This window comes from Haliaeetus leucocephalus, unplaced genomic scaffold, assembly GCF_000737465.1.
Source record: "Haliaeetus leucocephalus isolate CR32 unplaced genomic scaffold, Haliaeetus_leucocephalus-4.0 Scaffold339, whole genome shotgun sequence".
NCBI classification, from domain to species: domain Eukaryota; kingdom Metazoa; phylum Chordata; class Aves; order Accipitriformes; family Accipitridae; genus Haliaeetus; species Haliaeetus leucocephalus.
This window is the reverse complement of record NW_010972775.1, coordinates 12,920,032-12,935,965: the sequence shown is the minus strand read 5'-3', so window position 1 is coordinate 12,935,965 and position 15,934 is coordinate 12,920,032. Positions and strand designations below refer to the sequence as shown.

General features: G+C 41.6%; 1 protein-coding gene across 1 annotated transcript in view; it reads right to left on the bottom strand.

Moving 5' to 3' along the window:
- Positions 1-1,199: 1,199 nt before the first annotated feature.
- Positions 1,200-15,934, bottom strand: part of WHAMM (WAS protein homolog associated with actin, golgi membranes and microtubules) — a 14,977-nt gene continuing 242 nt past the window's right edge. Inside the window, exons 2-10 of the mRNA XM_010571922.1 lie at positions 12,436-12,609; positions 10,891-11,041; positions 10,192-10,361; positions 9,323-9,488; positions 8,173-8,360; positions 6,644-6,730; positions 6,463-6,558; positions 5,606-6,083; positions 1,200-2,430 (exon numbers count right to left, since the gene is read on the bottom strand). Of these exons, the coding sequence (XP_010570224.1) occupies positions 2,147-2,430; positions 5,606-6,083; positions 6,463-6,558; positions 6,644-6,730; positions 8,173-8,360; positions 9,323-9,488; positions 10,192-10,361; positions 10,891-11,041; positions 12,436-12,579 (1,764 nt within the window). The 5' untranslated portion in view covers positions 12,580-12,609 and the 3' untranslated portion in view covers positions 1,200-2,146. The remainder of the gene's footprint in view (positions 2,431-5,605; positions 6,084-6,462; positions 6,559-6,643; positions 6,731-8,172; positions 8,361-9,322; positions 9,489-10,191; positions 10,362-10,890; positions 11,042-12,435; positions 12,610-15,934) is intronic.

Here is a 15,934-nt window from a genome sequence, read left to right as displayed (position 1 = left end):
GAGCTCTGTTGAACACCTGAGATCAGCCCCCAGCTGAGCTTCAGGCACGGTTACGAAAGAAACATCTAGGTAGGGGAAATCACTGTCCAGTGTCGCTGTTACTCAGATGGCCTCTCCCGAGTAAAATTGCTGCTGTTAGACACACAAAAGCTGTAAGATTTGTTGGAGAAATTGCAACTCACTTATTCTCTGCATACTTTAAACTGCTGCATTTAACTTCCTAGCACTGTAGCTGAGAATTCAACCATAGTAATAAAACAGCAAAAGGCTCTACCCAGGACTCTGCGCTGCCATTTGGCAGGAGGGACCAGCCTCTGCGCCCTTTTGCTCAGCTTTAAATAACCGCACCACTAAAGGGCACAGCCTGTGACAGGGCAGCTCTCGGCCCCAGCACCAGCCCCCTCCACCCTCCCCGTGCCGCTCCCCGAGCCTGGCCAACCACCTCCTCTGCCCAGGGTATCCTTGGGGAAGAGATCTCCACTCAGAGATTTTGTCCTCAGTGCCAGTCTATGGGAAGCATTCAGCATTTGATATGCTGAAGTCTGAATGTGCAATAAATTTGCCCCTGCTCCCCCCCAAGTTCAGCATGGCCCTTGTGCCCAGGTCGAGCTCAGAGGCCAGCAGGGTGGTGTGCACCCATTGTGGCATCATGCCCGCCAGCTCCCCTCTGCAGATATCACGTCAAAAGCGTTGAGTAAGAACTGACCTGGGCTGATGCTGCCGCTGCCGCTTTTATCTCTGGTTTGATGGCAGTGGACAAAAAAAAGGTCGGGTTTTTTCTGACTTCCAAATAGCAGTAGGTGCTGAAGCAGTGAAAAACGAACCCGCAGCTGCTGCTTTCTTCTTCTCGCATGAAAACTGTTGCACACATATTTACTGTGCTGATTAAACAGATCTGCTACTCTACAGTAAAGCAGGAAATTAAAGCAACATATTTGCAATTTTGTTACCAAATTACAATTCATAAGTATTTCAGAAAATAAGACCATTTACATATACTGTTAGTGAGAGAGCGCAGTTGCTGTATGGCTGCTACTTGCTATCAAAAACCAGAGTACCATGGTGTAAGTAATGCTTACTTCACAGCAGTATCCTAAGATAACAGCACACTGAATCCACTTCTTCTGTCAGGATATATTTTTATTAAGGGTCAGTATAAACTCCAAAAGAAACTTTGAATCATTTTTGTCACTATCTACCCAAAATAGAAACAGTCTCTAAACTGACTGCAGTTGAATTTTTAAATAGCCAGGTTCCAGGCACAATGCAAATATCTGCCATTTATAAGGCTATCAGGTAATTTAAATTCATGAGCATAGCTATAAACATGATTGATGGTCTCAGTGGAGAAATGCAGCTCTGTATTACAGGGCTAGATCCCAGACAATATTATATACAATATTTTGGCTCAGTCTTTCATGCCAACAGTTCACTGTAAATGTAGATGTATGGAAAACATTTAGCATCTAAAAATTCTCTATATTTAAGCTTCCAGCTAAAAAGTAAACTTTTCAGTAATTACTACAGTAGTGTTTATTTCAAACTCGATACTAATTTTCCCAGTCAGCATTATCAAGCCCATTCATAAATGCACACTTTATAACATAATGATAAATGGAGTATCCATGTAGTTATTTGAGAGTGAGCTGTAGCAGACAAGCAAAATGTTAGACTTTTCTGGACAATGGAGGTAGGAATGAGAGGTTCCAGATTATGCTAAGTTTTCTGGTCTGCCCCTATAACCACGGATTTGGTTCTACTTTTATCTGACAAAATAGATTTTCAGTTAGTTTTTCACTCCTTAAACCTTGTTGTGATAACATTACCTACTGCACAGTAACAACCTAAATAATGTATGTTTCAATCCAGCATTTTAGCTGTCTTCAGATGCGGTGAAAACTCTACACAGTTGAGCCAGAAATACCTATTAATGCAAGCATAATTGGGAGTATGATTTCTCAAGTGAAAATAAGAATCTGCAGCTCCTACAAAAAATCAACAGGATTCTTTTACTTTACAAGACATTTTGGACTACAAGAACAACACACACAATCACACTGTTCTTTCATTTTGAAAGGGACAGTCTTCTACAATGTGCAAAATGAGACACACTGTTGCAGTCAGTAAGTCTGTTACTTTGAATCTGTTAGCTGTCCCATTCTCCATTATTCTGATCATTGTTCTCTTCTTCGGAATCAGCAGACACTTTCTTAATTCTCTGGATGACTGCCTTAATGCTTCTCTCTAGCTCATTAGTGGATCCTTTACTGACATCTTTCTCAGTATCTCTATTCACTTTTCTTAGTTTAACTCCTTGCCTTATGGCAGAGAGGAGGTTGTCTTTTACAGAGGCATACGGATTTGGCTGTTCCACTTTGCGAAGATGAACTTCACCACGTTTTAGTGAAGCCAAAACCTCATCCATGGAACCTGCAACAGATAAATCTATTGTTACCAGAAGAAAGAACAAGACAATCACACTTAGAGGTATAAAACCCCACCCAAGTGTTCAGGGTTCTTCCTCTCATCTTTGCTAGAGACAGGACAAAGAATGGTCTGTTCTGTCACAGACTCTTTCAAGCTTCTGCAACAGCAGGCTCTGGAACTGCTTTTAGAAAGCAGTTAAAGCTATTATATCTTGAATTGAGAATCCAGTGCCTCTTCAACATTATACAAGGTTGTGCTCCAAGGAAGAAATTACACACAAAGGAGGATGCTTCTTTTTCATTACAACTTTATGGGCTTTCAAAAAAACTTCACTGAACCAAAAAATCTCTTGTATTCTGTATTAGAAACAATCTACCATTCCTCCTAGCTTGCTCAAATGCCTGCTGAGACTGTCAATTACATTTTTGCTCAGCCAAGAGAAAAATGAAAGGATTTGAGTAGAAGGGATTGAAACTGCACCACTGAAGTCAGTAGGAGCCAGATCAGGCCCTAAGCAGGCAGGCAGGCAGCTCTTTTCTCTACATACTTAAAAAATATTTCCCGTTTTACAACATGATTTAAATCTCAGGCGTGTATTTCTGAACTTCAGACCATAAAGGACACCATACTGAGAGAGCTTCCACTAGTTCTCTTGAGACACACTGTAATTTGCCTTTTACTCCTTCTGTTGGATTCTTTGTTGCTAGCTTCAGACAGTAGGATAGGGAGGCAGTTTCCCTGGACAGCAGTCGACTCCTACAGCCATAGGTCCAGACCATCTGTGCCTCACAGCTGGAAGTATTTTTGCCATGCGCAGTGCACATAAGGTTATGTGATTAACATCAAGCACTAGAAATGCAACATTCTGCTAAATCCTGTGGTACCTTCAGAGACTGAGATGTCAGAAAAGGATAAAGCAAAGATCCACCAAGTTGTCTTGAAAAGCCTTCAAGTAAGAAAGTCTTAAGTCTATTAATCAAATGGGCTGCCTGATAAAAGACTAGAATCATAGAACCATTTAGGTTGGAAAAGACCTTTTAAGATCATCGAGTCCAACCATCAACCATGCCCACTAAATGATATCCTGAAGTGCCTTGTCTACGCACTTTTTTAATACCTCCAGCAACGGTGACTGAACCACTTGCCTGGGCAGCCTGTTCCAATGCCTGAAAACCCTTTCAGTAAAGAATTTTTTCCTAATGTCCAATCTAAACCTCCCCTGCCGCAATTTCAGGCCATTTACTCTCGTCCTATCTCCAGCCACCTGACAGACGACACCAGCACCCGCCTTGCTACAACCTCCTTTCAGGTAGTTGTAGAGAGCGGTAAGGTCTCCCCTCAGCCTCCTTTTCTCCAGACTAAACAACCCCAGTTCCCTCAGCCACTCCGCTCTAGTCAGACTAACAAATTATAAAAGAAGTTCCCCTTGGAAAGTATGTTAACACATTCAGAACATGAACCTCTCCTGGCTTTTCACATACAAAGACATGAGTAGTCCATGTGTAACCAAAACCAACCTGTTTACGAAGCTGTTTCAGTAAGTTCCTGTGGCAGTATTTTATCAATTACTATTACAGCAATTGACATGCTGGTTTTCTTCATGAAATAGGTGTAAACAACAAACTGGATCTCTCCAATAAACAAAAAAGGATTTTACTTATCCAAAAATAATGAAAGGACATCAACGTTAGGCTGTGAATGGTAGTAACTATTAGCTACTAGCAAGGCTGTTCCAGTAGCAATCGGACTACTTGGTGTACAACTCCTGTTGCTAATCAAAGCTACTTAAGAGTATCTGTGGTAGAGTTATCCCACGGACCTCCTAGACTCAAGTCCGCACGCTGATCCACTGGAAGCACAGTAGTTCGCCATGGTAACTCAACTGCGTCTCAGCCCTTCAGCTGCTTGTACTTCCCCACACCTTGGAAGAACTGAAAATGCTGAACTTTCCTTGGTATTTCTGCCTGTGGTTTGCCTCTTAACTGAGAGGATACAAAGGCTGCTTAGATGTATTGTGAACAGTCTGAAAAGGAAAAGGAATGTACCACATTTAGAGACATGCTTCTTTCTAGCGTCAGCTCCACTATGAAAAATGACAATAAAAAATTGCTGCCTTCCAACTTAGATCAATCTCCCTGACATAGTCAAAGTATCTGCTTGCTTTAGAGACAAAAATAAGCCTGTTAGCAGGATGTAACCAGTGAAGCCTTGGCAAGCTGCTGAGCTCTATTCTCATTCAAACTACTGTTTCAATTGCAGAGTTCAGCCTTCAATTACACCTGTATGATCTTGCTAACAAAGCAGAGGTGTAACAGAGCAGAATTTTTGCCCTAGGAATGTTAGTATGCCAAAGCTATCCATCTGCCTTTCAAATCCTGGTTGAATTCTGCATGAATTCTCTTAAGAAACCTTTATTTAGTAACCAAGCAAATTGTAAGTGGACACAGGCTGTGCATACCTTAGAAACGCAAGCAGCCCAACTACTAGCTCCGTAGTACATAAATCACAAACACTGAAGTGTAGCCTTAGTACAACCACAAGTCTACCCACAGTGGCCTTCTGACTGGACAGGTGATTAATTCTCAATCAAAATACCACATTCAGTTCAAAAGTTACAAAACTGTGGCAAGAACAAACCTGGTAATAAAAGTTGCTTCTCACCAAACAACATGAATAAACTCCCTCTCCTTGGAATTTCTTCTGACGACACATTCCTACCTATTACAGCAGTGGGATTTTTAGTGTCATGAGAAATGCAGGCCCTGAATTAAGATCTCCACAGACCTAGTAGTGCTGTGATTAAGCACGGCTTAAACTAACTTGTAAGGCTGTACTTAATAAATGTAGGATTCCAGCAGAGATTCAAGTTCAAATGTCCTAAAAGATTGACCTGGCCCAATTGACAGCACTTCACCAAAATTGCCAACTCACACACTCTGAGCATCAGGACCCTGTGAAGTGTATCAAACGGGATACAACAAATCACTGTTACTCATTTAACATCCTGAGTTATGGTCAGTGTTACTGTATGTGGTTTCTTACTTGAAAGCTTACTAAGCTTTCCAAGAGCTTCATTCTCTTGAGCAAGGCTGCACACTATTCCTGTCCGGAACCAGAGGGAGGGAGAACAGAAAAATACAGGAAACAAAAAACCACCAGTCGATGTCAGCCTTCTTACCTATGTAATTATTTATAGACCTCCTGGATGAGTCATCCTGTTTGTGCAGTGCAGAGCTTTCTGTGGGGCTATCGGAGCTAAGGGGAAGTGGTTTATCCTCTGCTGCCAATGTTGTCTTTAACTGAAGAGGTAAGGGAGGAGGTGGGGGAGGAGAGGGTAAAAGAGGAGGGGGTGGAGGAGGTGGTGGTGGTGGTGGTGAGGATGGAGAGACCATCAGTGCCTCGCTATGCTTTTGTTGCTCTGTGTCACCATCAGTAACAAAAACCTGGACAGGGATATCTGCTGGGGTATTCTGATGTGAAGCTTTTAATTCTTTGGCTTCTACTAGCAGTATGCTCTTTGGCTGCTCTGGAGCTGCCCTTGCTCTCAACGAAGGTAGCGGGGACAGTACTGCAACCTGCTGAGTGATGTTTCGTGGCAACTTGGGACTGAGATGCTGGGGATGAGATGTTTTCACAACAACATGAGCTGGACACTTCTGAAAAACAAATCATAAGGCAGGAGGTCACATCTCCATTGGACTGGCCAAAATATCAACCCCAGAGACAAAAAGCCACAGAGTACAGACCTGTCCCACTCACCCATTCAAGCAGAAAATTCAACCCTGAACAGATTTAGATGAATATGAAGGTATTTCTTTCAAAGCCATTTCCACACTTGTATTCTTTGCAACAGGTTCTGCACCTGGAAACCATATCCTTAGTGGATTTAATCCTCTTGACTCATTACACACAATCCTATTTTAGGCTATCCGAATGGTTGTCTCTGATTTGGACCATGCTCACATTTGAGCTATGGCTACTTTCTGACATTGTGTTTTGACACCATTTAGAACTACTGTAGTTCACAGTACTTGCCTCCCTGAATGTTTTCAGCCTCTCCAGTGTTTTCTGACGTTCCTGGCTTATCCAAGCTTTTTTCTTTTTTTCCTCCTCTTTTTGCTTGTCTCTCTTCTGCATTAAAACACAAGTAAGTAAAGCCTTAGTGTGTGAAAACAAGCAGCTGCCAGATCCTCTAAGGTTGCTATTCAGTACTCACTATCTGTATGCTGTGATGCTGCTGGAAGCGTTTTTTGCTCTCTTCTGCTTGTTGCAGTCTCTGCCGATGGCTTGCTTCACATTGATCCTGGTAGAACAGCAAAATTCATGCAATGGTTAGTTCACATTTACTGTGCACCATCTGTGCCATTAACTCGTGTGCACAAGCCACTAAACAGCAACTAAGGCTGAGTGCTTGGCTATGTCAAGAAGGATGGCTAAGCTCAACTAGTGCCAGATGTGAGACCCTGAAGGTGAAGTCTGTGGGACTCCTTCATGGATCTTTTGTTCTCCTAATTAGTAATAGGGTTATTCATGCTGCAGAGGAAATACACCCAGACCTGAACCAATCCCTCTGTCTTACACTTAGGTTAAAAAACAGAAGAGAAGAAAGGAGAAAAAAAAAAAAAGGCAGAAACAAGCTCTGAAGAAATGTCACCCAGGTACCAACTGGAGGGAAGGGTTGCAAAGACATGAGGAAGAGGGCAAGAGGGAAGCTAGCAGGGCATAACAAAAATATAAGGCTACTTTCCCCCTGTCCCTTATTTGCCATAGCTCCCAAGTACGAAAGCCAGGGAAGCAAAGGTATGGAAAGCACAATGAATGTCTAACAGGGGTACCTTCTGTTAGTAACAAAGTGCCACAGAAAAGCTGCAGGTTTCAATATTTTCTCTGGGAGTCGCTATTTATCACTGTACAGAGGGGGATTATCCACATGGCTGGGTAAGCATTTGCAAATCATCTAGCATTTGGCTTTAGTGTTACATAACCAACAGACAGCAATTAAGTCAATGAAAACAGAAGCAAAGGAAGTGTCTGCTGAGGAAGCAGTTGAAAGCAAGAGACAACGATGGCTCACAAAACATTTCCCATGTCATTCCCATTTTGTCCAGGCTAATGAGGGGTAAAAGGCCAGACAGACTGGAGCTTAAACTCTGCTCTCTGCCCCATCAGGATTGTGCAGGTGTAAGGTAAGCTCAGCTCACTGGGAAGGTTCATGAGAGTCAACTGTGATCTCACTTGTGTCTTCCTAGTGTTCTACTCTGCATGGGAAACAAAGGAAAAAACTGCCCTTTGCACAGAACTGAGAGGCTGGAGAGAGAATTGCAGCAGTTAAATTTTCCCCTCCCATTCAAAGGTAAAGTACCACTGTATGGGTTGTCCTGTCGCTGCAGCTTCCTTCTTTGCAGGCCAGGTTTCCTCCTGTACTGCAGCTGCTTTGTAAAAGGCTGCCAGGGCAAAGCTCCAGCTGGCCGCAGCAGTGCTCTAGTAAGGTTTAGCTGGTAGGGGAACAACTCCTGGGTCACCTATGTAAGTTTGTGATCTCTTAATAAGCTAGACAGGCACTTGCACCACAAAGTGGAGTGTAAAGCTGGCTCAAAATCACATCTGCCCCTCTGGAGGCCTTGGCACTGAGTCATCTTGTATCATCTTGTACGCTCCACCCAAAGCTTCCAGTTGTTTCCTGTCCATCCCTCGTGAGTCAAGACATCAGCTAAATAAAATGCACATCTCCAGGACTGCATTTACTTTTTTGTTCCTGAGGTAGGCTCTTCTCGCACAGACAGTCCCACGCTTTGTCTCCAACTGCTTAGTCTTCTGCCTCAGCATCGTCATTTCTGACAAGTTAGCGTAATCTTGTCCCATTGTCTGTTCAATGACCTTGAGCTCCTCAGGATTTTCACATGTATCATAGTAAACAACTTCATCCTGTTTCTCTAAAAAGGCATTTGGCATTTTTTTAAAAACCCAAAAATTGCCACAGTTATTTAAACATTTAAAGAACTAATGACATTTTAAAAGCCACTGAAGGCAGTGAGTTAGTTATTAGGAAGTGTAGTGCTCCAGAGCCAAGCCTGGTCCTTCAAAGTCCTAGGCAAACATGTCATGTTACTCACAGGGGTGCTTTGCAGGATCAAATTTATGCTGTTAGCATTTGTTGTTATTTAGCTTCCTCTTTCAAATGTCTTTCTGTGCTTTAACTCCTACCTTCACCAAGTGGAGTTTTCCTGGAAAACTGAAGACTGTTCCGATCAACACTGGGTGACTTATTTTACTATTTACCAGGTTTTAATTACGCAACAAGCAGGAGCAATGTTTACTTCACAATGTACACGGTAATAGAGAATTCATAAGCACAAATAAGCATAAACAAGACTGTTAGCTAATTTGGTCATAAATATGTTACAGAGAGACACTTAAACTGGAATACAGCAGTAATCAAGTACCATCTAGCTATAATTACCTCTTTTTGTCATTACAGGATGTATTTTGTAATTTCTACATGTTAAATTACAACAGATTTGTGATGAATTTCAGAACCCATTTCAGCACGTCATGATATCCAGTTTCTATGCATAGATCTTGTAACTACAAGAGCAGTTAAGTATTTTCAATATAAGTTATTCCATATGCTAAACCAGTGCATGCACATATCACAGCTCCCATGAAAAAGAGCTACCACTGTGACTTTTTTTAAACTTGTGTTATCAAATTAGTGTCTAATTAATCAGAAGACAAAACATCAGATGGTGCCACATCATCAGTGTTTTCCAATGATGTTTTCTACTATCGAGACCTGAGCAGTGATAATCATCCTTTTTTTTTTTTAAGTGAAAACAAAGAAGGCTATATCACTCCTGTGTTTTGACTATGTGCTTAAATATTTTTTTATTCTTACCTTTAATCTGTCTCCTTAAAGTGTCCAACTGTACAATAAGCAGCATCTCTTCATGTTTCAGTACTTCAAGCTGTACATTATATAATTCCAGCTGCGTTTCGTAATACTGTATTTCCAGCTCCTCCACTACAGTTAAGTTCTCTTCTTGTTCACTGAGATTCTCCATCTGTATCGCCCCAAATAGAAAATAAAAAGCATTAATAACAAAATATGCACACATGAAACACGCATGGATGCACAAATACCTGTACAGAGCCTGGCCTAACTGGCAGCTGCTTAGGTGCTTTGGTATGGAAACAACAAAACATTAGAAATGACTTGGAGCAGAAACTCAGAGAAGCAGAAAGCCTTATTAACCTAAATTGTAATTTTACCATAAGTCTACCAGGAAAGACTTCATTATAATCTGCACAAATAATACTGCTCCTGAAAACAATTATATATGGTGCAGTACACTACTCTTGGAAAATAAATATCAGGTACTCCTAGCAGCAGTTAGATGGCATCAAATGAAGAAGATCAGAAGATTAAAATTAAGTAAGTATCTTTATTTTGCAGTGTCCTCTGAAAATAATATCTGGTCTTTATCTCCCTAAAACTAACAATTTCAAACATTGATATCACAAATGCTAACACAACACTTGAACTGTAAAAGCATGTACCTTAACCTCTGCTAAGTGTCCTCATATGTGCAGGAGCAATTTTTAAAAAATGGAGACATGCATTTTTCCACAGCTTAAAACAATGTTGAAAACCCAAGCTGTTTCATAGACAAAGTCTATGAAAGTCTACTCCCATGACCACGTCGGTAGGTTTTGATCAGCCCTTCACAAAACAGTGACAGAAAAGGAGGCTTTGCAAGGTCTTACATTCTTCTGAAAGCCAGCTCTCTTCTGTTTCAGGCACAACTCTCTTGCCCTCAGATGCTGAAGGGTTTCTTTAGCTAACATGCATTTCAGGTTTTCTAGTCGTGGCAAAGCTGATGCCCAGGTGGTTTTACCAAATCTTTCCTGATCTTGTTCCATCTGTTTGTGCATTGCTGCAGATTAAAACATTGCAATAACATATGAGAAATGCAGTGTACTAATAGCCCTTGTGTGTTTCTACTATAGCTGCAGTACTAAAAATGCTGATACTATTAAACAATTTCTGAAGCTTCTTTAGAAATTACAAGACTAAAAGGTTGAATTTATGATTTTATCTATGTAAGTAAAATACTTCAGTGTACCATAGAAACATGCCTTAACAGTTACACAGCAATCTACTCAGTTAACATGCTGAAATCCTTGAGGCTTGCATATCAAGCATTAAAAGCGTGCATGGTTTTTGTTCAGAGGTTTGCAGCTGTAAGTCTCAGGCCTTGATAACGTCTGTGTGCAACCCAAATGCACGTTGTAAACCAAACTGGTTAAAAGATATAAATCTTAGTGAATAAAATGCTTTTCTTAAGCTGGACACTCATCCTAACCTCGGGGTCTGCAGAGAGAGACCAGCAAAGGTGATGAGAAGAGCTCTCAGTCCCCAAGTCAAGTATTTACACAACCTTTTGTGTAAATCATTCTGACTACCTGCCAGAGCCTTTACAGTTTCCTTGAAGTAGTTCACAGTGATATCCTGAATGGAGCACACAGCATTCTCAGCTCGCTTAGTCCATTCTTCGGCATCTTTCTGCAAAGCTGCTACTCTTTTAGGCCCCAAATTATCATACTGCAAAGATTTCTGAAAAGAGACAAAATTTTCAGTTACCAACTGGTTACCACAGTGGTGCAGCCTGCATTATACTATACTTAGAGATGTTCCAAGCAAGGCAGAGCACAGTGGCAAACACGATCTTCCCCTCACCTGTCACAAAGTGAATCACTACTCATGCTTATGTATTGCCTTGCTCCTCATTCTCTAGACTAACTCAGAACCTTTGTTCCCCAATCATGACTTCATGCTTAACTTCAGATTAACTTATTTCTTAAAATATTTTTAAACTATCATCTTAAAAATAACATCCAACACAAGTGTTTTTAGTTGTTACTAAAAGTAACTCAAAACCACTCTTCTAGGTGCAATGTTCTATTTTTCCCCACGTGTTGACAGCACGTTGCACTGTCAGGTTCTCCAGTTTGGCAGTTCTTTCCACAGAACAGTGATACAGAAAAGAAACGTAAGAGAGTATTTTCAAGTCCACAAAGTGTACATGGGTACAAGACTAGTATTCCAATGTTTTTTTTTAAAGAATTAGATTTCAAATGAGCCTAAATATCCCTTAGAGTGTTTTTTTTATACAGAAACAAACTTTGTTTCATCCATTCTAATTTTCACTTTAATTTTCAGTACAGCATACTGGATATTTTATCTTCACAGATTTAGACCTTCAGTATCCAAGAACCTCAGTCTAAACTTAAAACTGTTCTGCTCTTTTCGAGAACATTAACAGCTCACTTTAATTTTAACATACTATTTAAGGCAAAATCAAAATAGTAAATGGTTGTCTTTTCCAGGGCATCATAACTTTCAGCATGTGCTTCCAGTTTAAGATGCACATAAAATCAAATGAATGCAGTGACAACTGACATGTTTTAATCTGTACTTCTAGTAGGTTGTAGCACCAACAGAAAACTGCTTTGTGTGGTAAGGTCTCCTCTGCCTTCTGTTCTACCACCACAACTGACTTAATCTGGTGCATCAGTATTGCTGGGGGATGGCATTCTCAATGTCACAAACTAATCCCACTGAAGGTGTGTTGTGGTTTAACCCCAGGACAAGGTGGCACAACAAAGGCTACTTGGATCTCTGTAAATTCAGCCTACCAGAGACCAGAGAGTAAACCCCAGATAGGTAGAGCTTGGGGATGTTTTAACTCCTCATAACAGAGGGAAGTGGGACACTGGTGGGAAGACAGCTGCAGTTCTATTCAAGCCAATACCATGGACTCTGAGATCCTCTGAGTGGTTCTACCCTAACTCTAAATTTCTCAGTCACGTTTGGTGGCTTGGCAGGGGGAAAAAAAGTAGGTACAGATAGAAGTAGGGAATGTTAAGTGATTTGAGTCTAAACTGCTCCAAGAGCAGCTGATGCCCTACTACATAACTTGGCCTTTCACTTTGTGAAGACAGACCTACCAGGATTTCCAGTTTGTACAGTGTTGCCAGCTCTCGCATATCTCTAAAGGGCTGCAGTAAATACTGGTAGAATTGTGTTGCCATGGTGACCAAATCCTGATAAGCTTCGTCTTCTTCTTCATAAACCTTCATCAAAGCCACCATTGTGTCAGCATTTTTATGCTGCTGAAGAACCTAGTGGGAGAAAAGGTAAATCAGACTTAGCTGCTTTGCATTTGTGTGTGCTGACTGCTGACGAGCTTTGGTGGAAAGGACCTGCCGTTTGTCATTCGATGAACAGGCAAGACTTCCCACTACACAGGAGGTGTATGCCAGGCATTCAGCAGTCACCCCTAGCTGGAAACGTCTTTAACTCCACACTGTTAAAAGCACTAATTGCTGCACATTGCATTGGGAGACTGCAAGGTGTATCATGCCTAGAGCTTTCACCACAGAAATTCTAATAGCTGTGTGCAGATGACTTGGTTGCTGCTTTTTATAAACACAAATGGGAAGCTGGGGAAGTCTGTGTACTGTAAGGGCAAGTAAAGTATCCTTAAACTAGCTTTTGCATTGCTTCCACAATTACTAAATGCCTGCCAATATGAAATGAGTTTCTGGATCCAGAATTTCTGACTTCGGGCATAGAAAAATCAGATTACCATTTAAAAATAAATTCAGAATTCAGAAACAGATTTCTACTCCTGATATACGTTGGCAGTTAAATTTCTTTAACATTTTTATAATTTATAATAGTTTATTCTAATCTCGGTTCGAGTGATATTAATATTACACTTTGTAACTGGTAATTCTTCCATGGAACAACCACCTTTCTGATACACTAGTCTTTATTTAAGGTCTTCATTTGCTTCTATGACAAAATACAAAGTTGGAACCTTCCCCTCAACTGCATTTGTTTACTGGCATCAATCAAAGTTTCAAAGATTTTTCTTTGACAGCAGCTAGCAGAGACCATGGTGTGCTCTATGTGCCAGGATAGAGTGAGCCAGCTGAGAGAACACAGCTAAGTTCCACTGAGAAACACAGACCTTCCTGGAAGGACAGTGTTTGCTCTACAGCTCTCTAAGGAGGGACGGGAATAGTGGGTATTTGGTGCTACAATGAGAAAAAGCATTAGAAATATAAGCTTGATTGTGTTGCAACTGAAAAGCACTGAAATTAAACTGTCACCTTTGCTCTTGCCAGCTGAGTCTGGGTAAGACAGCAGGAGCAAAGTTCCCAGCTGTGGAGGCATTTCCCCAGGGAAAAATCTGTGGAAGTCAGCTCAAGAGCATTTCCCACCCATCCTCCCTCCAGGCCGGGCACAGGCAGAACAGAGGAACAAGAGGATCTGAACTGCAACATTTCTGATAATCCCAGAAGTCCTGCAGCCCCTTAGGCTTCCCCAGGAGCTCACGGTAGCTCACAGTCCTAGGACCCACCTGCAGCAATTTAAGAGTCTGCTTTCCCCCCACCCCCCACTATTGAAGCCAAATAGAAACACAATAGTTCACTTTCTGGTTCCCATATTCAAAGCAAGTAGTGAGGGTCATGCTGCTCCTGAAGGATGTTTATAGTGAGCAGAGGGAAAGTATTAGTGAAATTTTAAAGTCAACTCATGAGACAATTACTCATTACAAGGGTTTGGGATTTTTTTTTAGGGGGGGGGACAGGGGATTGGGGAATGACAACATTTTGTCTGTTTTAAACTAAAATGCTTGCTTTTACACAATCTGATATTCTTTTCATAGAATTCTGGTTTGCCATTAGCCCAACTGACTCCTCTGGTTGTTTTAACAGTATTGCTGTTCGGTTTTTCCTTTGTCTTTGAACACACATGCAAAAAAAGTATTCACACAATACTACTCTCTTCCATCTTGTACTGGTTATCTTCTGCATTCTTCAAAATTAATTTCCTGGTCCAAAGGATGAAGTATTTGAGAAGGACATGGATGTCAAAAGGGAAGAAGGATGCTCTGATACTTAAGGCTAGTTTAGTGCCAGAAGAGGTAGGTTTCATTTCTTGAATCTTGTGTAACTTGGTCTAGACTGCATATAATGAATTTATGTCCCTGTCAGGCCTGCAAATACAACACTCTATAGCATGTTTAGCCTTAGTTATCTAAAACATAGTTGGAAATCACAGAATAACTGGCACCAAGTTACATTTGTGCTGCTTGCAAATGAGCATGGTAGCTAGAATGTATTTCTAACTGGGCCATGAACAGTTATAGTCAGTTACAGAAACCATAGCTTTTGTACACAACACTGCACATGAAGTTCATGTAAACTAAAGTTGTCTTTTTGAAAAACTGTGTCTTTCTGCAACAGTAATGTTGTTACAGCTGTTAAATACTGAAACAGGAAACAGAAGGCTAAAGCCAACTGTTTTAACTTTCCTCCAAAGCATGATCGTTTTCATAAAATACCTTTCAGAGCTTGCTTTGCCAGGAAATAGACTGCAGATACTGCCAGAAAACTGTAACAGCAACACACTGGTGAGCTTGAAGTATCTGTATCTCTTGTTTTAACAGACTAATGCCCTGATTGCAACCATGTTACTAGATACCATCCTTTAAATTCATGCTTACTACAAGGGGGAAAACAAAAAAAAAAATCCAAGAACACGTATACAGCAAGAAGAAACTTATGGTACTAAAGGGAGAAAGGGCTAACATCATCCTTGGCTCACACAATCATTAGGCCAGAATTTGAGACTTAAAAACATAGCACAACTTCTCTGACTACAAAACACCCATTTGGCATAGGTCCATGGCTAAGTTTGGTTTTAATACAAAAACTGTGAGAATCCCCCAGTTATAGGCATTACTGCAAACAAGCAGTCTGAGACCTTTACAGGGAGGTTAGAAAATTAGAGCATAATTGTACTCTCCCTTTCTGTTACCATTCTACCCATTGCACAAGACTGCAGGATATTTATAGCAATGTGTTTTTGTAGGAGCGCTTGCAGCTTCAGTAAGCGCCCCAATGTCGTGTACTGACTGCCCAGCCAGAGCTGGCTTATTCCCCACTTTATTAAGTGACACTTAGAAAGACTGATGGCACTCAGAACTTGAGAAAACTAGTTGACTTGGGGGTTTCCAGACAACCAAAAAAGTGTTTGTGTAAGCACTAATCTGAACACTGGACGATACCACGAGCAAGAGGATATTAGTGACTTGGTCACCCTTGCTCACGTTACCCAAACGTGAGCCTGACCCGAGTGACTGAAGCTCTTGCAGGGGAAGCTGCCAGCCTCATGCGTGCAACTCCCAGGTGAGCAAGAGGTGCTAAAGCTGAGGCTCAGACAGGTGCACCTGCGAGCCGTGCAGCAGCACAAGACAGCGAAGGCGGTCCTACACCGAGGGAAACGTTTTTCTGCCCGCAGGGAGAGCGGGGGGTGGCCCTGCAGCAGCCCCACCCCCCGCAGGGACAGCCGCGGGCCGCTGCGCTCCCTCAGGCGAGCGGGCCCGGGCCAGGCCAAAGGCGCCCGCTGGCCCCCCCCGGCCTGGCTGGCGCA